At 55.0% G+C, this 26,674-nt stretch overlaps 1 protein-coding gene and 1 non-coding gene across 24 annotated transcripts in view; one reads left to right on the forward strand and one right to left on the reverse strand.

Annotated features, from left to right (window-relative positions):
• JADE2 (jade family PHD finger 2) overlaps positions 1 to 24,041 on the forward strand; it is a 58,501-nt gene extending 34,460 nt beyond the window's left edge. For 7 of the 23 annotated variants that reach the window (XM_015140936.3, XM_015140935.3, XM_015140937.3 and 4 more), the window contains exons 6-12: positions 528 to 739; positions 1,972 to 2,139; positions 4,968 to 5,084; positions 6,900 to 7,364; positions 14,454 to 14,571; positions 17,600 to 17,728; positions 19,328 to 24,041. In XM_015140936.3, coding sequence (XP_014996422.1) covers positions 528 to 739; positions 1,972 to 2,139; positions 4,968 to 5,084; positions 6,900 to 7,364; positions 14,454 to 14,571; positions 17,600 to 17,728; positions 19,328 to 20,151 — 2,033 coding nt within the window. In that variant the 3' untranslated portion in view covers positions 20,152 to 24,041. The remainder of the gene's footprint in view (positions 1 to 527; positions 740 to 1,971; positions 2,140 to 4,967; positions 5,085 to 6,899; positions 7,365 to 14,453; positions 14,572 to 17,599; positions 17,729 to 19,327) is intronic. The other 16 variants (XM_078005196.1, XM_078005195.1, XM_078005198.1 and 13 more) reach the window with 3 other exon arrangements.
• Positions 18,968 to 19,028, reverse strand: LOC114679134 (U7 small nuclear RNA). The gene has a single exon (XR_003730813.1). It is a non-coding gene; the product is annotated as a U7 small nuclear RNA (small nuclear RNA).
• Positions 24,042 to 26,674: the final 2,633 nt, after the last annotated feature.

The following is a 26,674-nucleotide window of genomic DNA, read 5'->3' on the forward strand; positions in this document are numbered from 1 at the left end:
TTGGGACTATTGTGGTAAGCACGGATGTTACAGGAAGAGTAAGTGAGCATGCAGGGGAGTCTAGGATGGCAAATGGGGCCGGGGTCAGGATGGCAAATGGGGCTGGGGTCAGGAGGTGTGGGCCACCTGGCTGGAGCCCACTAATGTCCCAGGAAGGGCTGACTCTTCCCTATTCAGCCACACTCAGAGGTCCCCTCATACATACAGCACAAGCAGTGCCTTCTCCCATGGAGCTGGCCGCATCCCAGAGACACTTCCATGTTAATTGTACACACGTGTCCCTGTGGTCACAGGCAGGCTGTCTAAAGTCAGAACACCAGGACAGGTGAGGGGCCGTTGAGATGGGATGGTCCAGACCATTCAGTTTTCAGAGGATGGAGCTGCTTCTCCCAGGTCCCACAGTGGATGGACAGAAACCCTCCCAGACATCTGCCCTGAATTCCTGCAGCTCCAGGAGCCAAGTCCTCTTCGAAGCTCAAAGGAGGCTGGGCTCTTAACACCACCACGCCCTGCTGTCCTCCTCACAGAGAGGCCGGAGCTGGATGAGCTGACATTAGAGCGTGTGCTGGAGGAACTGGAGACCCTGTGCCACCAGAATATGGCCAGGGCCATCGAGACGCAGGAGGGGCTGGGCATCGAGTACGACGAGGATGTTGTCTGCGACGTGTGTCGCTCTCCCGAGGGCGAGGATGGCAACGAGATGGTCTTCTGTGACAAGTGCAACGTCTGTGTGCATCAGGTGGGCAGACCCGCCAGTCACCCTCACCCGTGCCATGTATACGCACACTGCCTGGCAGGGCCCCACTTGGCTTTCCAGAGGCACTGTGGGCAGAGGCCCTTAAGAAGGAGCAGGAAGGGAATGGCGAGGGTGCTTTGTGGTGCCATGTGCACCCAGGGCCCCTTGGCTTAGACCTGCCAGCCAGACTCAAGCCAAAGCCCGTTAGCTTTCTGCCCTCTCCCATCAGCCTCCCTCAGACCCTCTCCTCCTTGCACCCTGTCCCTTCCCCTCCTCTTCTGCTCCTCATGTCTTGAATTTACTAAAAGGCAGCCCACTGTGACCGAGAGCAAAGCTGCCAGATTTCAAATTGTGGCTCTGCCGTTCACAAACTATGTAACTTTAGGCAAGTTTTGTAACCTCTCGGGGCCTGTGTTTTCTCGATTATGCATAAATAAGAGTGGATTGTTACACAGATTAAATTGTTTACTGTGCGTCTTTGCTTAGAACAGTCTAGTAAAGGCTATACGTATTTGTCACCATTACTGGATTTATGCGCCAGTGCAGCCTGGCCAGGCTCCCCTTGGTTTGGGGCCCGAGGCTGTAGGTCTTGAGTATCTCTGGGCCTTGACTGCAGACCTGACTGGGACCTAGTGGACCCACTCTGGCCCTGATTTTGAGGCTGCCCGTATGCACCATCACTGGAATAGACCCCGGGGAGCTCAGAGGTAGGGACTTCGCCGGACTGGCAGGTAGGTGGGCAGTGCAAGTCTCATATAAACAAACACATCCCTTATACCCAGCAGCTCTTAGGCTCATGTGTCTCACCCAAGCCATAGAGGGGTGCAGCCCTCCTCATGGATCCCTGTGTAAGAAATATGAAGGCTCTGGGACTTGTTTCCAGGAAGTACACACCCAATTTTGTATTCAACTTAAGGGGATTCTTGAACCCTCCTGAGTCTATTGCTGGTTAGGAACCTCTGGCTAAAGTGACTTTCCTCCCAGCAGAGGGCAGACCTGAACCCTTTCACAGAGGACTGAAATGGTGACATTTCAGGCATACAAACAGGCCAAGGAGGGCTTTCCAGGAGCCCTTCCTTCCTTGCATTGTAACTCCTCAGAAGGTGTATGTGCCAGAGGCTGGAGGCTGTGTAGCAGTGTAGCATGGGGCTAGCACTGGACCAAATGCAGCTGACTGCTGACCAGACACAGATTGGCCAACTCCACTGACTCATGACCACCCTGCTCTCTCCTAGGCATGCTACGGGATCCTCAAGGTGCCCACGGGCAGCTGGCTGTGCCGGACGTGTGCCTTGGGTGTCCAGCCAAAGTGCCTGCTCTGCCCCAAGCGAGGAGGAGCCTTGAAGCCCACCAGAAGTGGGACCAAGTGGGTGCACGTCAGCTGCGCCCTATGGATTCCTGAGGTGGGTGGGCCTGGAGGTGAGGCAGCCCAAGGAACAGCCCATGGGGAAGTGGGTCTGCGTGGGACTCAGGTAGCAGAGCACTGGGAAAGGAAGGTGATGGACTCACATTAAAACACTGGCATCGGCTGGGCACGGTGGCTCACGCCTGTAATCCCAGCATTTTGGGAGGCCGAGGTGGGTGGATCACCTGAGTTCAGGCGTTCAAGACCAGCCTGGCCAACATAGCAAAACCCCCTCTCTACAAAAATTAGGAGTGCGTGGTGGCAGGCACCTATAGTCTCAGCTACTCAGGAGGCAGAGGCAAGAGAATCACTTGAACCCGGAGGTGCAGGTTGCAGCGAACCGAGATCGCACCACTGCACTTCAGCCTGGGTGACAGAGCGAGTCTCCGTCTCAAAAAAAAAAAAAAACACACACACACACTGGGATCTCAGGTGATGGGCCAGCGAGGAATCCAGACCACAACTATAGGGAGCTTTGCTTGTGGACTTGGACAGAGCTCAGGTGGTGAGTTCTATGAGAAAATGGAGTTACGGACCGCTAGGAGATTCAGGAGATAGGTATAAGGTCTGGACAGAAGTCAGGCAGCTGACTAGAGGGGAAAGCAGGTTGTGGGGTCCCTCTAAACCTAGGCAGTGGTTCCAATCAAAGTCAAGCCACATGTTCAAAACAGAGATAAGCCAACTAACCTTAAAAGAGAATTGGGTGGGAGGCCAAGGCAGGTGGATCACTTGAGGTGAGGAGTTCAAGAGCAGCCTGGCCAACATGGTGAAATCCTGTCTCTACTAAAAATACAAAAAAAAATTAGCTGGGCTTGGCACATGCCTGTAATCCCAGCTACTTGGGTGACTGAGGCACGAGAATCACTTGAACCCAAGAGACAGAGATTGCAGTGAGCTGAGATCACGCCACTGCACTCCTGCCTGGGTGACAGAATGAGACTCTGTCTCAAAAAAAAAAGAGAGAGTGAATCAGGCAGTAAGCCTAAAGAGACGTTAGCTAGTGGGCCTGCTGCTATGGCTGTGGCTAGGATGGCAGGGTGGGCGTGTTTCTAAGTCCAGGTGGGAGTGCCACAGGCAACAGGCTGGGTCCAGAGTCAATGAGTTAGCAGAGGTCCTGGGTGCCCGGAAGGCCAGCCATTTTATTTGAAATGTGAAATGTTAAAATGCACCAGAGTTTCAGCCCCAGCCCTGCTGTGTGGACTGACTCATATTGAGGCTCCACTCCAGTGTTGCCTGTGCCCAGGAGCAAGCCAGGTGGCCCTGTCCATAAGTGGCGCTCTCCTTCCTGGGCTCCCAGTCTGAAGCCCACACTGCAGGCTTCTGTCATCACAGTTGTTTGTGTCAGCGGTAGGCACTTGCTTGCGGATCAGCATGTTGAAGACTGGGACCATGGGCATGGCAGAGACAGAACCAACAGGGACTCCATCATAAAGACCCTTTGGCTCAGGACCCTTGGAGAGAATTGCTTTTTCCATCCTCAGGCATCAGCAAAGGGGAGGCAAATGTGCTCTGCCTCTGGGCTGTGGGGTGGTCTCTGCCCAGTAGACTTGGGCATAGTTGTAGGCCTGTCCCCATAGGAAGGGCTCAACAAAGGCATATCCCCAGGAAAACCCTAAAGACCTTCAAGAGGAGGTCCCACCATGAGACTTTTTCTTGGTGCCTAGAAAAATAAGTAATATAAACACAAATTGTAACAAGAACTCTGAAGATGTTATTAACAAGGGCCTGAGTGCAGAAAGGAGGGGGATCTTGCATGTACCTGTGCACACACTGAAGGGGTGGCCTGCCCCTCCACACCTGTGGGTGTTTCTCGTAAGGTGGAACGAGAGACTTGAGAAAAGAAATAAGACACAGAGACAAAGTATAGAGAAAGAAAAGCGGGGCCCAGGGGACCGGCGCTCAGCTTACAGAGGACCCATGCTGGCCCCGGTCTCTGAGTTCCCTTAGTATTTATTGATAATTATCTTTACCATCTTAAAGACAGGGGAGTGGCAGGACAATAGGATCAAAGAAAAAAGAGGAAATCGGCAGTAAGACATATGAACAAAAACCTCTGTGACATAAGTTCAAAGGAAAATGCTGTGCCTTGAGATGCATATGCAAACATCTCCATAAACCTTTTAGCAGCATAGTTTCAGTCTATCACATGGGGAGAAACCTTAGACAATACCTAGCTTTCCTAGGCAGAGGTCCCTGCGACCTTTGGCCATGTACGTGTCTCTGGGTAGTTGAAATTAAGAGAATGGTGATAACTTTTAACCAGCAAGCTACCTTCAGGCATTTGTTTAACAAAGACACATCCTGCACAGCCCAAAATCCATTAAACCTTGAGTCACCGCAACACATGTCTCTTGCAAAGGACAAGGTTGGGGGTAGGGTCACAGATTAACAGCATCTCAAATACAGAACAAAATGGAGTCTCTTATGTCTACTTCTTTCTATATAGACACAGTAACAGGCTGATCTCTCTTCCTTTTCCCCACACACACACCAAAGCACCTCTCTGTCAAGGCCCACACAGTCGCAAGCACACACACACAGTCAACTACACACACTGATGGCACACTCACACATTCACAGACAATTTAAGATGAGTCTCAGATGAGCACACACTAACACACTCATCCAGTGGTCAGCTTGGGAGAGTTAGGAATTCCGGCCTTTGAGCCATGCTTGTTTGGTGTCAGGAGGGACTTGGGATTTAGGGGCTCAGCCACTGCCCTGTCTGCCCACCACCTAGTTTCAGCAGACAAACCCCCATTTTGGAGATCCCTGGAGGCAGGCTGGGGATGAGAGGAATGATACAGCCCCCTGTGTCCTGCCCAGGTCAGCATCGGCTGCCCAGAGAAGATGGAGCCCATCACCAAGATCTCGCATATCCCAGCCAGCCGCTGGGCTCTGTCCTGCAGCCTCTGCAAGGAATGCACAGGCACCTGCATCCAGGTATGTGGACTACTTCACCCTCCTGCTGCCAGGAGCCGGCTGAGAGAGAGGCATGCTTGGGGCCTCGGACAGCAGCTGCCACCACCCTCTCCCCTCCATGGGGCTGCAGACTGATGCGCCCCAGAGGGGTGTGGGACTGGGGCCAGAGTCAGAATCGCACCTGATGGGGAGCATTTCTCCATCCCCTGGTCTTTTAGGGAGTGGGAACAGACCTGGGGAACCAAGGCTCACCACGCTATTGGAGTGCTGAGAATTCTGGCTTTCCCTGAAAGCAAGTGTCTTGGGGCTCGATGAATACATTAGCCTCACTTCTGACATTGAACTTGACACATTAGGGGTTAGGAATCAAACTTCTCCTCTAGCTAAGCTAATAGACTCTCCTGACACTGGAAGGACTATACCAGTCTGTCTTTAGCAAAGTCTATTCCCAAAGTCTAGCGTGCATGAGAATCACCTGGAGGGCTCGGTAAACATAGACTGCTGAGCCTACTCCTGAGAGGCTCTGACTCAGTAGGTCTGGAGTGAAGCTGAGAACTTGCATTTCTTTTTTTTTTTTTTTTTGAGACGGAGTCTCACGCTGTTGCCCAGACTGGAGTGCAGTGGCGAGATCTCGGCTCACTGCAAGCTCCGCCTCCCGGGTTCCCGCCATTCTCCTGCCTCAGCCTCCTGAGTAGCTGGGACTACAGGCGCCCGCCACCGCGCCCGGCTAATTTTTTGTATTTTTAGTAGAGACGGGGTTTCACTGTGGTCTCGATCTCCTGACCTTGTGATCCGCCCGCCTCGGCCTCCCAAAGTGCTGGGATTACAGGCTTGAGCCACCGCGCCCGGCGAGAACTTGCATTTCTAACAAGCTCCCAGGGGATGTTGATGCCTCGGGTCTATAGTTTGGGAGTGCAGGTGGGAGTCATCCTTTGTCCGCCTCATCTTTTAGGAACAGAGTTGTCATTGTAAACGTTAGTTGTGCCTCCACTCATCCATGGACCTTCAAAAGGATTTGTGAGTGCAGCATAAGCAGTCGTAATAGTTGGGTGCATGATTGCTGACACAGTTATCAGCTGCCCACAGCCATCATCCAAGGCTAAGAGAGAGGGTCAGGCCTGAAGCTGTCTGGACGAAAGGAGAGGGAAAGGGTCTAAGTCCAGCCCCTCTTCCCAGAGGACAAAAAGGGGACCACAATCCCCATCTTAGATGAGCCAGTGACCCATCATCAGCCTTTCTTTTGATGCTCTGTGATGCCAAAGTCATTTTGCCCACACAAAAATGCAGCGTGAGGCCAGGCATGGTGGCTCACGCCTGTAATCCCAACACTTTGGGAGGCTGAGGCAGGTGGATCACCTGAGGTCAGGAGTTTGAGACCAGCCTGGCCAACATGGTGAAACCTCATCTCTAAAAATACAAAAACTAGGTGGTGCATGCCTGTAGTCCTAGCTACTTGGGAGGCTGAGGCAGGAGAATCTCTTGAACCTGGGAAGCGGCAGATTGCAGTGAGATGGAGCCACTGCACTCCAGCCTGGGCAACAGAGTGAGACTCTCTCAAAAAAAAAAAAAAAAATGCAGCTTGTCCCCAGAGGTGTTTCTCAACTGTCTTCTGATTGACTCCCCCAGGGCACATGGTGTTGAATGGGCTACCTTTCCGGGTGCCCCAGAGCTCCTCCTCCCCTGCCATAACTCCCATCCTGCACAGGAGGTCGGGAGCCCACGCCATTCTATTTAGGCGTTGTGCATTCTCAGTAGAGCCCTGGAGGAAGCCCCTCTGTCTTCTCCCCTCCCACCAGGCTCCCTCCATGTCTGATGCTGCCCCTCCTTTCCCCTCAGTGTTCCATGCCTTCCTGCGTCACGGCATTCCATGTCACATGCGCCTTTGACCACAGCCTGGAAATGCGGACTATATTAGCAGACAATGATGAGGTCAAGTTCAAGTCATTCTGCCAGGAACACAGTGATGGGGGCCCACGTAATGAGCCCACATCTGAGCCTGCAGAGCCCAGCCAGGCTGGCGAGGACCTGGAAAAGGTGACCTTGCGCAAGCAGCGGCTGCAGCAGCTAGAGGAGGACTTCTATGAGCTGGTGGAACCTGCTGAGGTGGCTGAGCGGCTGGACCTGGCTGAGGCGCTGGTCGATTTCATCTACCAGTACTGGAAGCTGAAGAGGAAAGCCAATGCCAACCAGCCGCTGCTGACCCCCAAGACTGACGAGGTGGACAACCTGGCCCAGCAGGAGCAGGACGTCCTGTACCGCCGCCTGAAGCTCTTCACCCATCTGCGGCAGGACCTAGAGAGGGTGAGTCCCCATGCCACGTGCCCACCCACCTGCCTGGTGGGTCCAGGAGTCCTTTCCATGCCATAGGCACTGCCCTGGAGCAGCCAGGACTCACCAGGATTCAAACTGTGAGCTCTGGTGGACCGGCCCTGTGCAGGAGCCTGCCAAGTGGCTGAGGGCCTTCAGGTCCCAAAGAGTATGGGGGTAACTGGCACTTTACAGAACAGAGAAGAGTCCAGTTCTCGAGTCTCTGAGTCCCTCTTATGCCAGCCCTGTCACAGGCCTGGTGAATGGTGGGGGCCCTGCCAAGGTCAGGAGGCTGGGAGCACCAGAGCTAGGGCGAGGACCCAGGCTTCTGGCACTTGCTTGCCTCTGTGGGCCCTGCCTGGTCCTAACACATGAGCTTGCGTCGAGAATCTGAGGTAGAGGAGGAACTAGGGCTTCCCAAGCTGTCCCCGTAACCCATGCTGAAAGCCAGGAGCATCAAGAGCCAGGAGCAGCCAAACAGGCACGTGCCGGGCCAGGGCAGGGTAGATGGGTAAACGTGGCTCCGTGGGGAGCTGGGCAAAGAGAACAGAGGCACGAAGGAGACAGGGTGGACTCAAGGAACGGTGGAGTGGAAGGAGGAGGTGAATGGGGCTGATGGATCGCACGAGGCTGGGCTAGTGGATCGCAGTGTGTCTGGAAGCTGCAGAAGTGCTAAGGAGGGACTGACACATTGCGGCTGGAACTTCCACCCATCACTCCCTGGAGGAGAAGTCCGAGGAACGGGTGGGCTGGCTGAAAACCGCCCCCAGCTGTGTGCTGGGGAACAGATGATGGTGCCTTGGTCCAGGGGGCTGAGTGAAATGAAGCAGGATTTCTGGATCCTTGTCCAGTCCTCTGAACCCCACAAGCTGTTCTGGCCTCTCCTCTCTGGGACATTTCTAGGGTTCCAGAGCATATGGGACCATGTCACAGTGTCTCCCCTGGGTTCAGACACACATGGTCGCCCTCTCCCTGGGTCCTGTCAGGAAACAGCTCTGGGCAGGAGCACGCAGGGAGCTTTGTGTGACCGGAAGCAGCTGCTTTTCTTATCTGCATCACAGTGGGCAAGGCTGTAAAATGGGTAGGACATCTCCGGGGGTGTTGTACTGTCAAGGAAGGGGCACTGAATCCAACTTCCTCACTCCTCTCCTTCCTCCTCATCTGCCCTGGAGCCTGCTCAAGAGGGAAATGACCTATTGGCCCCGGAGCGCACTCACTGCCTGGCAGCCAGCTTGCCACCAGGCCAGAAGGAAGAGGTGGGGGTGGGAGGAACCAGATGTCCCTGGCTCTAGCCAGGACAGAGGGCAAGGCCATCTACATTGCAGCCACCACCTCCTGGCCAGCCCAGCCTCCTGTCACATGTGGCAGGGGCATCAGGTGTAAGACCTTCTGAGACCGAAGCTGCTTCCAGAGTCTTCTTCAGGCTACCACGTCTCCACCTGCTGGATCTCCAGCGGAAACACCTGCTTTTACTCCTACTGTTTCCCAAACATCCCCTCAGAACTGACCTCCCTGTTCTGTGCTGGTCAGCCCCCGTGTCTGTTCCTGGCTGGGTTGTCCAGGGAGGTCAAGATCTGACTCATTTATGTAGTCATCATCCTGGAAAAAGAGACTTGAGGAAGATCCTCCCAGCCTTGCTGAGCAGATGAGGAAACGGGCTCGGAGAGACGAACAACAGGAAGCCTTAGAGAAACTCCATCCCAGGGGTTTTGAGCTTGAATTTGGACCTCAGTCAGGGGCAGAAAAGGAGTTGTTGGCTTATTCTCTATTCTGTAAATTTCCTGGGCAAAAGCTTCCCCTTATCAGCTCCCTAATCTTCCCACCCCAGTCTCGGCTGGTTCAGGTGGGGCCTGGGGCTGAGGTTGGCAGGCTCTGGGGTTCCGGAAAATGAGAGCTGCTGCACAGACCCCTCCAGTGGGGGCCACAGCACTCCAGAGTAGTCAGGTGTGAACCATCCCACTCCTCCTCTGGGAAGAGGAAGCAGGGCCAATTTTGAAGTATGTGCAGCCTCTTATGGCTCAGGGGACCCTGTCAAATGCTGCTTCTTGAGCAGCCACCAAGCTGGACTGGCGGGCACCAGCTTCGATGAGGGCAGGGGCATGCACAGCCCTGGCAGGGCCGAGGAGGGACAACCATGAGCCAGGCTGACCCCCATCGGCGGCCCAGCCTCAAGGCCTCTCCAGGTCACACATTTGCAACTTGGGTGAATGAACAGCGACAGGAACCCTGCCACGGGGGAGGCTTTCTGCAAAGGCCCGTGGTGGTTGGTGGCCTGGCCAGCAGGCCCAGTCTCGGACCATGGCCCAGTGCAGCGCCGGGAGTACCCAGCCTGTAACTGAGCACTACGCCAGCCTGGGCAGGAATCATCGGAAGATGGGGCAGGGCTTGAGGTCGAGGCCTTGGTAGCCTGACTTTGCATCCAGTTCCTGCACTCCCAGCTCTGTGCCTTCTTTGTTTCGGTTTCTACTTCTCTGAGTTTCAGTTTCTTTGTCTGTAAAATGGGAATAAGGATCAGACTGACCTTGGTGTCACAGTGCGTGTGGGGGACAGAGCTTAGCACAGTGCCCTCCATTGTTGGCCGTGATTGTTGCTACTGTCCTGGCCCCTCAGCATTTGGCTCTTAGAAGAAGGGAGGCCAGCCCATGCGCTCTGAGGGTAGGCTCCACAGAGGACCCACAGGGCAGGCCCAGTGCTAGGGCCTGGGAACCCAGCATCCTCCCAGATCGATTTGTTCCTCCTCAGCCAGGCAGGGGTTTTGCTGAGAGAAACGGGAGCCGGGGCTGCGGCCAGCATGAAATCCCATTTTATGGTCAACCAGATGTGCTTTCCTAAAATTTCAGCGTTGGGCCTTGGCCCCAGCGGACGCTCGGCAGGCATGGCCACTGCAGCCTCCTAGAGTTATTTACAGCTGACAAAAAAAAAAAATTGCAGCACTGTTAATCAGCCCGACAAGTGCCGGCTGGTGTCCCCTAGCAACCACGCTGACAAGCAGGCTGTGCAGGGACTTGCTGCTTGTAGCTCTGGCTCTGGTCACCAGGAGTTTATTTGGGAGCCTGACCTGGCCTGAGGAGGAGGCTGAGAGGTGGAGGCAGCTCTAAGACACACACCTGCCCAGAGGATGACATGGGACAACTTCCCAAGGAGGGAAAGACTCAGCAGGAAGTGGGTCCTGGCCTCAGTGCCTGGATGGTGGCCCGCTTGGCCTCCCACCAAAGCCATCCTTGTCCTGGGCAGCTCCAGCCTCCAGACATCTGGCTCTTCTGCCTCTGTGCCTCCCATCTCCAGAGCTCCCCCAACCCATTAGTGCCCCTGCCTCACCCAAGCCCAGTCACCACCTCCAGCTGTTCCCAGGTCAGTAACCCAAAAATCGCCACTTCCTCCTCCCTGCCTGCAGTCTCCTGCTCTCCCTGCTCACTTGTCTCCCAGGCCCTCCACCCTTCTCTGTCCTGCTTTCTTCACTCACTCCCTGTTTGGCACTGGCCTGCTATGCCCCAACCCTTGTCCCTCGCTGAGGCCAGACCCCTGGCAGAGCCTCACCCACTGAGAGCCACTCCCTCCATGAGGAGAAATTCCACAGCGCTGAGCAGGGCAATCCCTGCCGCACACCCCACCTCATCCCTGCTGCCCACGTGCTGGGCCCTGCCTCCCTCAGGACAGCCTCCCCTCTGTCCTCACACCAGGGCCCCTAACTTCTGCCAGCCCAGACTCTCGGTCCATTCTCTTCCCTTCCCTCCTGTCTTCCTTCCCCCACAGAGGTCTTTTTTCTGTCCCACACCTGCAGCTCACAAGTCTGTCTTTTCTTCTTCCTTTCTGTGGGTCCTTTTCCACCAACATTTGAATCTGTTCAACCCTCTCTCATCTTCAAAAGCGAATCCTCCCTCCCTATTTCCCTCTAGTCGTGGGTTCCTCTGCTGCCACCCCCATCTCTCCTTTCCTGTCGTCCCTCATGGTATTTGCATCCTTGCTGCCCACTCTGGCCGGATTTCCGCCACATCCCAGAGCCTGCCACCTGGGCCGCCTGCAGCCTCCCCCGCCTACCTCTGCATCCCCCGACCCTCTCAGCAGTGGCTGCCACAATCAGACCTGCCCTTAGTCTTGGAGTCCTTTTCCTGTGATGCTCTGACCAGGTCCCCACTGAGGTCCCGGTTTACCCCCTCCCTCCCTGGCCGCTCCTTGGCCTCAATGGTCATCCACCGCTCTCCCCTGACTGTTCACTCCGAGGGCTGGAGGCCTCAGGCTCCACTGTCTTTCACGGCTGCCCACAGTTTTGCCCCACGTGGGGGTGCTGGCTGCCCCTCCCTCTTGAGCTCCACACCAAGTCCCTTCTAAAGGCTGCCAGCGTCTCATGCCCAGCATCCCTGTTAGTTTCCTAGGCCTGCCTGCCTGCCACCAGCTGGATGGTGAGATTCATCCTCACGGTTCTGGAGGCTGGAAGCCCAAGGTTGAGGTGTCAGCAGGATTAGTTCCTGCCGGGGGCTCTGCGGGAGAGTCTCTTCGTGCTCCCAGCTTCTGGTGGTTGCCAGGAATCTTTGCTGTTCCTTGGTCTGCGGACATCTGTCTAGCCTCTGCCTCTGCCAGGTCACATGGCCTTCTCCCTATAGGCCCCTGTGTCAGGACTCCACTCATAGTAGATCAAGGGCCCACCCTAATATAGTATGATATCATCTTAACTATTTATATCTACAGAGACCCTATTTCCAAATAAGGTCACGTTGTGAGGGTCCCAGTAAAAATGAATTTGGGGGAACACTGTTCAATCCCGTACAGAAGCCACTGCAGGTGGGAGAAGGGAAGAAGGGAGAAGGGAAGTGTCTCACCACTCTGTGAAAATCCACCCCTGGGCCGAGCTCAGTGGCTCACGCCTGTAATCCCAGCACTTTGGGAGTCCAAAGCGGGCGGATCAGGAGGTCAGGAGTTCGAGACCAGCCTGGCCAATATGGTGAAACCTCATCTCTACTGAAAATACAAAAATTAGCCAGGTGTGGTGGCAGACGCCTGTAATCTCAGCTACACGGGAGGCGGAGGCAGGAGAATCGCTTGAACCCGGGAGGCAGAGTTTGCAGTGAGCCAAGATCGTGCCACTGCACTCCAGCCTAAGTGACAGAGCGAGACCCTGTCTCAAAAGAAAAAAAAAGAAAATCCAGCCTTGGCTTCCTTTGGCCTGGCTCAGTCAAGCCTCAGCGCCTGCCCTCCTCTCTTGCCAGCCCCACCACTCCTCACTCCTCCCTTCAGACTCCTGCCATGAGGCTCTGCTCTGCCTCCCCCCAGCCTGGATTCCTCGTTCCCAGGCTCTGCCCCCGCCGTGTGATCAACTCCCACTCCCACTGGCTGCTGGTGTGTCCAAGACGCCTTGCTCAGCACCCCTAAGTGTGGGTCAGAGCCACCTGGTCCTGTCAGTAGTTGGTCAGCACCTACCTACCCTGAGAAGAAAGGGGCTCCCGCGGCGTTGCTCGCTTGAGTCCAGGGCCCCACACAGTGCAAGTCCACAGAGCTATAGCCAGTGCTTAAGGGTATGGGGGAAGGAGGCTGGTTGGAGGGTGGTTTTAGGAGGTCCAGGTTTTGACAGGAAGGTGGGCCATCCCGGTAGGCTAGAGCCGGGGCTCACAGGCTGGATCCAGGTGGTTGCAGCCCAGGGTGGCCCCCTGGAGTGGTACTGGCCATAGGGATAGGTGGAGCTGAGGCTCAGGGGTGGATGGCCTGGTGCTCACGGTCTGAGCTGAGGGCGCGCACACCAGCGTGGAAGGCCACAGAGAGTCCGTGCAGAGCGCATCGGGTGGAGGCCTGAGGCTGGAGCCACCTTTGTGGTATATCCTTCACGGCCGGGCTCAGGAAAGAAAGGAGGATCCCCATACCCAGAAGAGAGGTCTGATCTTGGCTGCCCTCGGACTGGGAGAAATGATGGTTATGCCAACAGGCAGGGGGTCTGGAACCAGAGGTCACCCTAGCTTAAAGACATGAAGACTGAACTCAGCCTTGAAGATGGAACCCAACGAGAAACAGCCTGGTCCCAGCTGGAAAGACCCTGGTGGGACCCAGAATTCAAGCTGAGCAGCTTTGGCCAACTGTCCCTGATAATGGAGTCTCCATCCTGTGCTGAAGAGCAAGGAAGTGTCTCAAGGAAGAGGGCTTGGTCTTGGCTCCGGAAGTGTGGCCTGCCCTGAGAGCAGCCAGGGAGGGATGGCCCACTAGGGTAAGGTGCCAGGTGGGCAGGCAGCAGCATGGTCCATCCTGCAGGTGCTTCCTGTGGGACCACCTGTAGGAGGGGTCCATGTCCCATGAGCTTAGAAGCTGGTGTCTAAGGCCCCAGGGGGCTCTTCTCAGCTGGCCTTGAGGCAGTCAGAGAGGCCTCTGCCCTCTCTGCTGAGGAGTTCTGTCACTGGCAGTGTGAAGGTGGCTGTGTGGATGTGGAAGCCTTGGCCAGCATGGCATGAGCCTGGCTCAGGTCCCAGTGCAGCAGGTAGACATGGGTTGGCTGCCGGCTGGGCACAGTTGGGTTAGGACTTCCTTTCTGCTCAAAGCTATTCTGCTGGCGTTCTCTCGGGCTGCAAGTACCAGGGCCATTTGTGGCTCAGGACACATGTTAGTTTTTGCCATGCCGTTTGTGTCTGAAGAATTTCTTTACTGGGAAAGAAAGGCCTTGGACAGGAGGCAGAGGGATGAAGTTGGTGACCTGGTGAGACCCTGATGAGTCTGCGGGCACTGTGGTTATACAGGAGAGCAACCATGTTGGCAGGGCCTTGGGAGGCAGCGTGGCTGACCTTACCAGGAAGGTAAGACTCCGAGGAGGAAGGTGGGCATGCTGGGCTGATCTAACCAGATGCCCTCCCCTGGCCGCTCTGGCTCAGCCAGGGACCACAGGGCCGAGGCTGTGTGTGGCCTTAGGTTTTGTGTCCGAGACATGCAGCACAGGGCTGAGGATGCGCTCAGGGTCTGGAAATTGGTTTGCAGATGTTCTGGGCAGGATAGGCTATGGTGGTAACCTGTGCCCCCGGCGCTGCCTCTACCCATAGCAAGGTCCCCAGAGCTGGGAGGTCTGGGGTGGTTGCCTGTGAGTAAGGTGGAAAATCTCTCTTGTTTTCTCAGGTTAGAAATCTGTGCTACATGGTGACAAGGCGCGAGAGAACGAAACACGCCATCTGCAAACTCCAGGAGCAGATATTCCACCTGCAGATGAAACTTATTGAACAGGATCTGTGTCGAGGTAGGCGCCTTCCCCACCTGCCACCGCCACCTCCGTGTGCCCTCTCTTGCGGGGCTGGGTCCCAAGAAGGGTGTGTCTTGGGACCCTGGTAGGGTATCTGCGTGGAGCCAGGGGCCACTGGCCCCCACCCCTACCCTTCACCATCCAATTAGTCGGCCCAGACGGGGGCCTGCCGGGGTCCTGGGTTGTGTGTCACTAGGCAAAGAGCCAGAGGTTGGAATGTGGGCATCAGGCCTGCCCTCAGGGAGCTTTCTGGTTGACTAGGCCACAGCAGTTCAGGAGCTGATTGCATGTGAACAGGTACAGAGAAGAAGGCCTAGTGGCTTTCTGCTGGCGCTGAGGCAGGAAGGGCCAGAAGCTGGTGAGCTTCCCTGAACCCTGGTGTGCCTGGGAGTCAGTTTCGAAGAAGGCAGCTGCCCCAGAGATGTGATAGGACCTGGCTATTGTTTCTGTCTGACCCTAACAGGATTCTTGCACTGCATCTGCAGTGTTTTCCGCTGTTTTATTCTTATTCTTCGTATTCTCTTGGCGTCACATGTGTTCAATGGGTCTGGCAATCAAAGGCTGAAGGAAGCTCTGACATTGATCTTATCTGTTAATTGTGGATATTGCCAGACACAGGACCCTTCCTGGAGCGTATACATGTTAAGAAGGGCAACACTTAGCCCCCAAAGCGGTACCCCAGTGTTTGGTTTACATGCAGCAGAAATAGCTGGGTGGAGAGAGACCTTGAGCCTGGGTCTGCCAATGCCACTTCAGCCTCAGAGCTGAGCTGGGCCTGGAGTGGAGAGGAGGGAGGAACGCTGCTGAGCCACCATTGGAGCAAATGGCTGAGGACCTCTGCTGCCCCTACTTCTGCCTGAGAGCTGAGCTGACCTGATTGTGCTTTGGCATCACCATCCGCTCTGGCCCCAACATCTAGCCTTGCCAAGTTCAGGTGCTAGTCGTGGCCATGCAGAGCTCACCATGTACCCAAAGACTGTGGCAGCTTCCTGGCTGCTGGAGCTTTCCAGGCCCCCTGTCTTCTGTTTATTCATTCAGCCAGCATTAGCTGAGCATGGATTGGATAGGGTTCCTGCCCTTGTGGAACACACCATCTGGAGAGAGAAAGGAACGTGGTATCGCAGAGGCTACAGTTGCTGCCAGTGCAGGGATAGAAGTATCAGGGATGTCTTCCCAGAAGCAGTGATGCTCCGACAACATCTCAGGCCTCCTAGCACTTGGCTGTGGCCACATATCGGCTGCAGAAGGAGAAGCCCATGCAAGGCACCCACAGTTGAGGAAGCAGAGGGTGGCAAGCCACGAGCAGTGCCCTCAGGCACAGGATTCCAGAAGCATGGTCAAGAGCCTGGAGGGTTCACATCCCCGCATTGGTTCTGGGGACATTTGCAACTCCTTGTCTTGAGTGTCAACAACAGGCAGCTGTTTGTTCAGGGCAGGGCGGGGCATTTGGAGATGACTGGTTTGCCCTGTCCAAAGCTGCTGCTCACACTGTTGGGAGGCTTGACGCTTGGGGTGGGTCATGGGCTGTGTGCATATTGGTGAGGCTGTCTGGCTTGGCGGCTAGAAAAGGCCTCCTAGTGGAGATGATATTTGGGCTGTGAGCTGAATCAGATGAAGGATAGGACAAGAAAACAACGTATTTGGAGACTTAGTGGCCACAGCATGTCTTGGCAGAGAAACTGGAAGGAGGCTGGAATGGCTGCACCGGGCAGAAGGAAGACACCTAAAGTAGGGGTGATGGGTAACCAGGGTCACATGTGCAAGATCTTCTTGTAGCCTGGGGGAGGAGCTTACACTGTCCTGAGAGCAGTGGGGAGCCTCTCCAGGAGCCTGCCTCCAGAGTGTCTGGGCATTGGTTACATGCCATGTTACAGATGAGATTGCCCAGGCACGGTGGCTCATGCCTAAAATCCCAGCACTTTGGGAGTCCACAGTGGGAAAATCCCTTGAAGGCAGGCGTTCCAGACCAACCTGTCTGTACAAAAAAAAATTACAAAAATTAGCTGAGCATGGTGACACATGCCTGTATTCCTAGCTACTTGGGGGAGCAAAAGTAGGAGGATTGCTTGAGCCCAGTAGTTTGAGGCTGCAAGTGAGCTATGATTACACCACTGCACTCCAGCCTGGGTAACAGAGCCAGGCTCTGTCTCTAAAAAATAAATAAACAAACAGATGTGGCCAGGCACAGTGGCTCACACCTGTAATCCCAGCACTTTGGGAGGCCAAGGTGGAAGGATTACTGGAGCCCAAGAGTTCAAGACCAGTCCGGGCAACATAGTAAGATCCTGTCTCTACAAAATTTGAAAATTAGCCAGGTGTGGTGGCGTGCACCTGTAGTCCCAACTACTCAGGAGTCTGAGGGTAAAGGATCACTTGAGCCTGGGAGGTCAAGTCTGCAGTAAACTATGATTGTACTACTGTGCTCCATCATGGGCAACAGAGCAAGACTCTGTCTCAAAACAAACCAAAATAGATGAGACTGAGGCCTGGCCTGAACTGAAAGGATACAGGAGCCAGGGGTGCACCCTGAATCTCCCATCCAGTTCACTGCCTGACTTTGAAAGCCAACCAAGAGACCAATGCAGGAGACTGGTTCAGGGGAGCTGACCCTGGGGTTAGGAATGGACCCCAAGCCTCTCGACCCCTCAGATAGTGTTCCTTCCACTGACATGTCTAGCTCCTCAGCCTGGCATTCAAGGCCCTGACCTGTCCAGACTCCCCTCCAGCCATTCTTCCCACCACCCACACTCTCTCCCAAGGCTGCAGGTTGTGCGGGTCAGACTAGAGTCCAGGTCCTGCAAGGGCCTCTCCTTGTGGCCCTGTGGCCACCCCAAGTCCCCCACAGGGCACAGTGGACAATTGGCTCACCCCACCATGCCAGCCGTCCCCTGGCTCCAACCTTTTTGCTGTGGAGGGTGAGCACTGACTGATGGAGGACTCCTGGGCTGCCACGCAGGGATCTTGGTGCTGACTGAGGCCACTCAGGATAACCATATCCCTCCTCCTCTCGCTTTCCCTGACACAGAGCGGTCTGGGAGGAGAGCAAAGGGCAAGAAGAGTGACTCGAAGAGGAAGGGCTGCGAGGGCTCCAAGGGCAGCACTGAGAAGAAAGAGAAAGTGAAGGCGGGGCCTGACTCAGTCCTGGGGCAGCTGGGTGAGTGAGGGCCATGCTGGCCTGCAGACACGGGCAGGCTTGACCATCACCACACTTGCAGCTCTGCTCTGCAGAAGGCCAGCTGCACAGAATAGGAGACTGAGGCTCAAGAGCGGTAACCAGGCCCTTGCTTGCCCAGGTGCACACACCTTCCACCCACAAAGGAGACAGATCTCAGAGCCCCGTGTGACATCCTGGGAAATGCCCCTTATGTAGACCTGGATGGAGGCTGGGCCACGCCCATTCAGGAACTGTCCAGTCATTTCCCTGGCTGGATCCTGGTGGCTGGATTTTCCCAGAGTCCCCCAGGACAGCCCCCATGCTGGGAGGGGCGGATCTACCAGAAAGCCCCATCCTTGTCTTACTCTCCCAGAATCCTCTAAATAGGCCCTTCCTGTAACAGCAGCAGACTTTCCTGGAGCTACCCAGAGATACCCAGAGGAGTGGCTGCAGGCCCTGGCCCTGCCCATCACCTCCACTGCCCAGGCCTCCTGTTAGGCAGAGCAGCCTAATGGGAGCAGTGTGACTCATGGACCTCATGTGCTTCCTCCAGAGATCTCGGGGAGCATCATGGAGTCCCCTTCCAGACCTTGCCTCTGGGACAGAGGCCCCAGGTCATCCTTTCTGTCCCTCTGTCTCAACAAGGGGACAACCCAGGCATGGTGGTGCATGCCTGTATTCCCAGTTCTCAGGAGGCTGAGTTGGGAGGATCACTTGATCCCATGAGGCTGAGGCTGCAGTGCACCATGATCATGCTACTGCACTCTAGCCTGGGTGACAGAGCAAGACCATGTTCCTTCATTTCACACCCCTCCCGCAAAAAGAAGGGGATAACTTGGGTGTGTAACAGGAAACCCAGTCTCACGTCTCACCAGCTGTCCCTTCCCGAGACCTCGGTAAGGGAGGAAGGATCTGCCTCCCTCACATCTGCTGGCATCTCACTTGCCTCCTCTCTCCCCTGACATCCAGGAGGGACTGGATACTGCTTGCTACCCCTATTCGCGCCTGATCCCTTTATCCAAGCTCTTTGCTGCAAGCTCTGGGAGTCAATGCTTATAAAGACCGAGTGCCCTCTGGTGGCCTGAGGGCATTTTCCTCCAGATTCCTCCTTCCCCAACCCCACCAGAGTGGGGGTGGTGGGCAGGGCCAACTTCGTGGGTAGCAACCTATGCCATTGCACAGGGTCCTTGATCTTGGTTTAATGCTCTGCTGCTGCCACCTTGAATTTTTTTCCCCATGGCAGGCTTTCTGGTAAAATCCAAAAAAACCTGCTAGACAAACGAAAAGAGCTATAACACTCCACCTTGAAATTCTTAATAATATTTGAACAAGGAGCCTATATTTTCATTTTATACTCCATCCCACAAATTATGAAGCCCATCTTGAGGGCAGCACGTCCTTCTGGAGAGAAGGGTATAAGTAGTCCCAACTCTTTGGTGGTGTTGGCAGGAGGGATGGACAAAGGTAGCTCACCTGGGTCTGGCACAGAGGGGCAGAGAGAAGAAGATGCATGGTGGTGTGCTGGGAGCGTCAGCGGGCTTCCTGAAAGGGTGGGACACGCGTCTGCTGGCATCTCACTTGCCTCCTCTCTCCCCTCAGCAGGCCTGTCCACCTCATTCCCCATCGATGGCACCTTCTTCAACAGCTGGCTGGCACAGTCAGTGCAGATCACAGCAGAGAACATGGCCATGAGCGAGTGGCCGCTGAACAATGGGCATCGCGAGGACCCTGCTCCGGGGCTGCTGTCAGAGGAGCTGCTGCAGGATGAGGAGACACTGCTCAGCTTCATGCGGGACCCCTCGCTGCGACCTGGCGACCCTGCTAGGAAGGCCCGAGGCCGCACCCGCCTGCCTGCCAAGAAGAAACCACCACCACCACCGCCGCAGGACGGGCCTGGTTCACGGACGACTCCAGACAAAGCCCCCAAGAAGACCTGGGGCCAGGATGCAGGCAGCGGCAAGGGGGGTCAAGGGCCACCTACCAGGAAGCCACCACGTCGGACGTCTTCTCACTTGCCATCCAGTCCTACAGCCGGGGACTGTCCCATCCTAGCCACCCCTGAAAGCCCCCCACCACTGGCCCCTGAGACCCCGGACGAGGCAGCCTCAGTAGCTGCTGACTCAGATGTCCAAGTGCCTGGCCCTGCAGCGAGCCCTAAGCCTTTGGGCCGGCTCCGGCCGCCCCGCGAGAGCAAGGTAACCCGGAGATTGCCGGGTGCCAGGCCTGATGCTGGAATGGGACCACCTTCAGCTGTGGCTGAGAGGCCCAAGGTCAGCCTGCATTTTGACACTGAGACTGATGGCTACTTCTCTGATGGGGAGATGAGCGACTCAGATGTAGAGGCCGAGGACGGTGGGGTGCAGCGGGGTCCCCGGGAGGCAGGGGCAGAGGAAGTGGTCCGCATGGGAGTACTGGCCTCCTAACTCACCCCCTTCCCTGTCCCGGGCCCTGCCCTGGTCCCCCAACAAGGCCTCAGCCCAGTCACAACTGCCATTTCCAGTCTCTGCCGAGTGTCCCAGACCCTCGAGGCTGCCACTCCGTCGTGGTTTTATTTTTAATATAGAGAGAGTTTTGAATTCTACACTGTTGTCTTTCCTCTGTGCTGGCCTAGGACGTTAGGATTCCTTCCACGGCTCCGGCCGCCAGGACCCTGCCAGGTCCCGTGCACCATCCCTGCCCTGCCCACGTGGTATTGCTGGGCCCCTGGCTAGAAGTGGGCAAGGTGGAGAAGAGCTCAGGACTCCAGCCCGCTGCCACTGGGTGACACAGACTGTCGTTTGGGCATTATTTCATGGCAGTTGGGCCAGTCCAGGGCCTACCCCGCCTTGCCCCCAGATTCCACTGGGGTCCATTTGGGGGGTCCTGCTGCACTCCACCGATCCCCAAGGAAGTATAATAAACAATACCCAGCCAGAGTCTACTCACTGTCACAAGCACAACGAGTTTATATGAGAAAGCACTGAGGGGGTGCAGAGGGCCCGCTGGTTCCAGGGGAACTGAAAGCTGTTCCTGATCAGCCCGTATCATCTGAGGCCTGCCTGCCCACCCTGCCACCCTCCCCTCCCTTGCTGCTCTGCCCCTGCCAGTGCCCAGCCCAGCGGCTCTGGGAAGGGGTTCCCAGAATCCCTCCTGAGCTGTGCCATTTACTCAGGGGACTCCCAAACAGCCAGCTGCCAGTGCAGGTGGAGGGCTGTAAGGGAGGGCCAGTGCCCAGACAGGGTCATGGGGCTCAGACCAGCCCACTGTAGAGAATCACTCTGGGGCTCCAACTTCCTTCCTTCCTTTGGGGCCAGTCTCGGCCGAAGTCTGGTCACTCAGACAGAGGTGACCAGACCAGACCGCTTGCCTTTTCAAGTTTCCTAGTCCTGCTAAGAGATGAGCTTCTTCCGTGGTTTCCTTTTGGAAACTCCTCCTTCCAACAAGCAGTGGGATCCCGGGGCCCAGGGCGGGCCGGTGTTGGCCGCTGGGGCTGTTGTAAGTCTTGCTGGATGTTCCCCTGTTCCTGAGCCTTAACCCCTTGCCCAGCCATCCCCCGTGTCCTGCCTTTCCCGCCCCCCCCCTTAGGTCCCAGGTAGTTGCTCTGAAGAGTTTCAGTAGAGTGGCCCCAGGGTGATAGCTCAGGGAACAACAAAAAAGGAATTCCGTGAAAACATTTTTTTTTCTTTGATGAATTACTCCTGGGTCACTTCCGCCACTGGTAAAGCCAGAACTTCTCCAACAAGAACCTTGCAAAAAGTCCAGTGAATCAGTCGAATCATTCTGTGGATGCCAAAGAATATTTTGACCATAATACAGCACAGCCTGGACCTGACAACTTGTCACTTGGACTTTTTTTAAAATGGAGTTCTCTAGCATCAAAGTATAGAAACATGTTCATTGCACACACCCAAGGAGAAGAGCCCAAGCGCTCGGAAGAGGATGCTTTTCTGCTGCTGAAGTGTACCTGGGTGTTAGATTTCAGATCCTGGGCTGAGCCCACTGTGAGCTTTCCTAAACTCTGAGAGTCACAGAGGGGAAAGATACTGACAGTGAAACCAGCATGGAAAATGTCTTTACCATGTGGTTCCCTCCTCCCCAAATACATAAAGCAAATAAGCAGGATGGGGAACAGCTTGACCTTCATCCACCCCTAACTCCAAAACTATCAAGGTACGACAGTGGCATTGTCATCGACACTCAGTTTCATGTGAATTTTAGCAAAACAGGAAACAAAGATAACGACTCAGTTCAGAGGATCGGACAAATGTGTCTAGTCCGGGTGGACTTGGAGGGAGTGGGGTGGGCTTCAAGGATTCTGGGCGTTGGGATGGCATGAGCTACCCCGTAGAGTTTAGTCTGCCTGCCCGCCTTGGTAGTAGTGACCAGTCAGTGTCAGCATCAGCGTCCCAACCCCAGTCTCTGTTTACTGCCTTTGAACAGAACTTCTTCCTTCCCCATGCTTTGGGTCACCTCGGGCTGCAACCCTGTCTGTGCCAGATGGCCCAGTCTGACCCTGCAGGAAGCAAAGAGGTGAGCTTAAAGAACAACCAAACTGCCAGGGGTCCCGGAAAGCCCAGGGTCTAGCAGTCTCCGCACTTGGCCCCTTGCCCCTTCACACCATCCTGGGGCAGGGACTGGGCCTCCCTGGTGGCAGGGGTGGGCGGAGAATTAGGGAGAGGGTGCAACGAGTCTGGCCCCTTGCCTCGGGGTGGCTGGTGTTCTTCCAGGAGCCTCTGCTCATGTTGTTGGCCTCTGGATTCTGTTCCTTCTTCATTGGCTATTGCTTTGGACTGGACTGTCGCTGAGCCTGTGTCCTGCAGAACCCGGATGTCTGTTAGGCTGGCTGGCTGCTGCGAGGAGATGAGGGTGGCATTTCACTTGGGGAGCCCTTTCACTCCCAGGCCAAGCCCTGGAGCAGTCTTCTCCAGGTAGCTGTCTCCACCTCCAGGATGTCCACCAGGCTGCAAGGAGAAGGATGCCAGCCACCCATCCTCCCTGAGTTCCCAGCCTTTCCCCCGTTAGTCACAGCTGCTTCTCTCTTTTTCCGGTCTACTGTCCCCAGTGTAGAGGGCTTTGCTGCCCCTGAGACCAAGCAAGGCAGGTTCCTTTTCCAGGCCAGAGGCGGAGGTGGACCTTTCTCTTGACCACATCTCCCCACTCGCACTGCTCCTCCACAGGGAGGGAGAAGCTGCTCTGTAACTCATTCTGGCTATCATCCCCCTTCTCACTGACCTGATCGCCCACCACCTCCTTCCCCCTCATCATGTGACAAAGGATAATGTGCAAGAAAAGTATTTTTATGTATCATAAATGTATTTTGAGACAAATGAGAAGAAGAAAGGTAGAAGGGTTTATTTTATTAAATGAGCCTGACTTTGTGACAGTGTGTGAGCATTTGCAATGTAAGGGCCTCAGCTTCCTTGGAGAAGCCACCCCAGGTTTCCAGACAAAGATGTTGAATTGTTTGTGGGGGGTGTGCCAGGCCACGCCTCGTGTGTCTACGTGCAGGCATGCCTGTGTGTACTGTGTATGGCACACTATGGGACTAGCTGGGACAATTCCTAGAGATTCAACTGCCCAATTCTAACAAACATTGGCAGCGGCTGAACTTGGCATTTCCTTGCTAACTGCCAGATGTGGCCAACCTCTGCCCATGTGCAAACCACTGAAAAATGATCTGGATTTCTGTAGCAAAGCCCTTGGGGAGGGCACTCTCCAATGCTCTTGGCCTCGCTGGCCACATTGGCCAATGAGCCAGGGCTGGAGTCTGAGACCTTTGGTTGTTCTTTAAGGCACCTCCTGCCACGTTCTCCCTCAGAGGCACAAACACTTTGTGTTCCACGTGAGTTTGAGGGGACGGTGGGGGGAATGATATGAATGTCACAGGAGGAGACACCTTCTGTCTTTGTTTCAAAGAAAGTGATGTGCCATTTGTTAATATACAAGAGAAATATTGAAAATATATTGAAAAGAGCAATTTTAAATTATTTTTGGCTTATGTTGCAATATTTATTTTCTTGTATTAGAAAAGATTCCTTTGTAGAGAAAAAATGTATTTTTCATTAACGCAAAGACCTATTTCTCCTTTTTGTACATTGTCCATGTTCGCAACCCTTAACGAGCAATAGAATGTATGGTCACCTGGGTGTGGCCAATGCCCGCTGTGCCCTGCATGATTCTGTGTTGCCGCTGCTGCATAGTTCCCAGCCCCATCCTGTCCTGCTCACTCATGGGGGCTTCCAGACCCCAGCCCCACCAGGGCTTGTGTCATAGGGAGCCCTTTGCACTCCTCGTGTGTTGGCAAACGCAGTTAATAAAGCAATGTTTTCTGTGCTGGCTGGTGTGAGGCTCCATTGCATTGGATGGGGTAGGGAACCCTGGGAGTCCCACACACACACCTGACAGTGGGCTCAGCAAAACCACAAGATCCCTGAGTTTTCCAAGGGATCTGCTGCCACCTCCTAAGGAATCATAATAAAGATGCTCAGTGCACACCAAGGGCTATAATTTCAGAGCAGTATTTCTATTTTTGATTGTTATTATTATTTTTTGAGACAGGGTTTCACTCTGTTGCCGAGGCTGGAGTTCAGTCGTGCAATCTTGACTCACTGCAGCCTTGACATCCTGGGCTCGAGTGATCCTCCCACCTCAGCCTCCTGAGTAGCTGGGACTACAGGTGCGTGCCACCATGCCCGGTTGATTTTGGTAATTTTGTAGAGATGGGATTTCGCCACGTTGCCCAGGCTGGTCTCAAATTGCTGGGCCCAAGTGATCCATCCTCCTCGGCCTCCTGAAGTCCTGATACTACAGGCATGAGCCATCGCACCTAGCCTCAGGGCAGTATTTCATTTGATCTTCAATATGTTCCTGTGGAATTGAGAGGATGAGGGATGCACCCAAAGTCAAAGATGTGCTCAGAGGTAAAGCTCCGCATCCAAGGCAGGACTGCTGCACGCCCCACCCGCTACAACCACCTGTCTGGGACCACAGGAAAGTTTGGGAGGAGCCTCAAGGGAGTGTCCCTAGGTCGGCGAAGATTTTTGCTTGAGTTTGTTTTTTATTCATGATTTTCTGAGTACCTACCCTAAGTCAGGCTCTGAAAAGAGTGTGGGGAATGTAGCTGCTGTCCTTGCTGGGGGTAGCTCACACAGGCAGTGAGGGAGCTGGGAGTTTTCCTAGAGGCCTGGGCTGGTCTAGGGGTAGGAGGGTTCAGGAAGGGTTTCTCTGAGGAAGTGATTCATTCATTCATTTAACAAGTAGTCTTGACCGGACACCTCACTGCCAGTGTGCTGGGTTGCATACTCTGCATGTCACCAGGCCCCTGTCCCCCTAAAACCTCCAGGCAATGCAGACCTAATGAAAAAATTGTTGCTAGCCCAAGGGAAGCTGATGGTCATTCCTCACAGAGGGCTTGGCCTATGCGAAGATGGATCAAGCTATACCAGGGAAGGGTCTTGAACCTTCTCTGAGGGCTCAAAGCAAGGCTGTGTAGGTCAGAGGTTACATTAAAACTCAAAGAATCGGCCGGGCGCGGTGGCTCAAGCCTGTAATCCCAGCACTTTGGGAGGCCGAGACGGGCGGATCACGAGGTGAGGAGATCGAGACCATCCTGGCTAACACGGTGAAACCCCCGTCTCTACTAAAAAATACAAAAAACTAGCCGGGCGAGGTGGCAGGCGCCTGTAGTCCCAGCTACTCGAGAGGCTGAGGCAGAAGAATGGCGTGAACCCGGGAGGCGGAGCTTGCAGTGAGCTGAGATCCGGCCACTGCACTCCAGCCTGGGCGACAGAGAGAGACTCCGTCTCAAAAAAAAAAAAAAAAAAAAACTCAAAGAATCTTAGCTTCTGGGGCCACTGACTTAGTTGTTTGCCACAGAGAATGAACCCATTTCCTCTCCAGAGCAGTAGATAGTAGGTTCCTAAGGGTGCCTCCAGATCCAATGTTCTGAGTCCACAATGCACAAGGTATTGGAAGTAAATTTGGGGTGGAGTGTGTGTGTGCCCCAAATGCCCATGGAGGGAGGTCTCCTTGTTAGGGATCCCAGGAACCTGGACAAACAGGCTGTGGATGTTCTCAGCTCCAGCTCCAGCAGCTCAGCTGTGAATGGGAAGGGCTCAGCGTCCTCAACTGTGGAATCAGCACAGGATGCCGGTAGGAAATCAGCCCTGGGACTGAGGGGGTATCTGGGTGACCAGCCCACCTGGCCATGGGAAGGGACTGTCAGCCCTGTGGCCCAGCTGTCCTGGACTTGGCACCACAGTCTCTCTCTCCTCCTGTAGCCAGCCCAAAGCAGGACCACAGTGATCCAGAAGAATGACTCAGGCTTGCCCCTCACTCTAAAACCACACCTGTGTCGGCTGGGCGAGGTGGCTCATGCCTGTAATCCCAGCACTTTGGGAGGCCAAGGTGGGTGGATCATTTGAGGTCACGAGTTTGAGACTATCCTGGCCAAACTGGTGAAACCTCATCTCTACTAAAAACACAAAAAATTAGCCGGGTGTGGAGATGCATGCCTGTAATCCCAGCTACAGGGACTATAGAGAGGTTGAGGCAGGAGAATTGCTTGAACCCGGGAGGCAGAGGTTGCAGTGAGCCAAGATCGTGCCACTGCACTCCAGCCTAGGAGACAGCGCAAGACTTTGTCTTCAAAAAAAAAACAAAAACAGGCCGGGCGCGGTGGCTCAAGCCTGTAATCCCAGCACTTTGGGAGGCCGAGACGGGCGGATCACGAGGTCAGGAGATCGAGACCATCCTGGCTAACACGGTGAAACCCCGTCTCTACTAAAAAATACAAAAAAAACTAGCCGGGCGAGGTGGCGGGCGCCTGTAGTCCCAGCTACTCGGGAGGCTGAGGCAGGAGAATGGCGTAAACCCGGGAGGCGGAGCTTGCAGTGAGCTGAGATCTGGCCACTGCACTCCAGCCTGGGCGACAGAGAGAGACTCCGTCTCCAAAAAAAATAAAAATAA

This window comes from Macaca mulatta, chromosome 6 (genome assembly GCF_049350105.2).
Source record: "Macaca mulatta isolate MMU2019108-1 chromosome 6, T2T-MMU8v2.0, whole genome shotgun sequence".
Lineage (NCBI taxonomy): Eukaryota > Metazoa > Chordata > Mammalia > Primates > Cercopithecidae > Macaca > Macaca mulatta.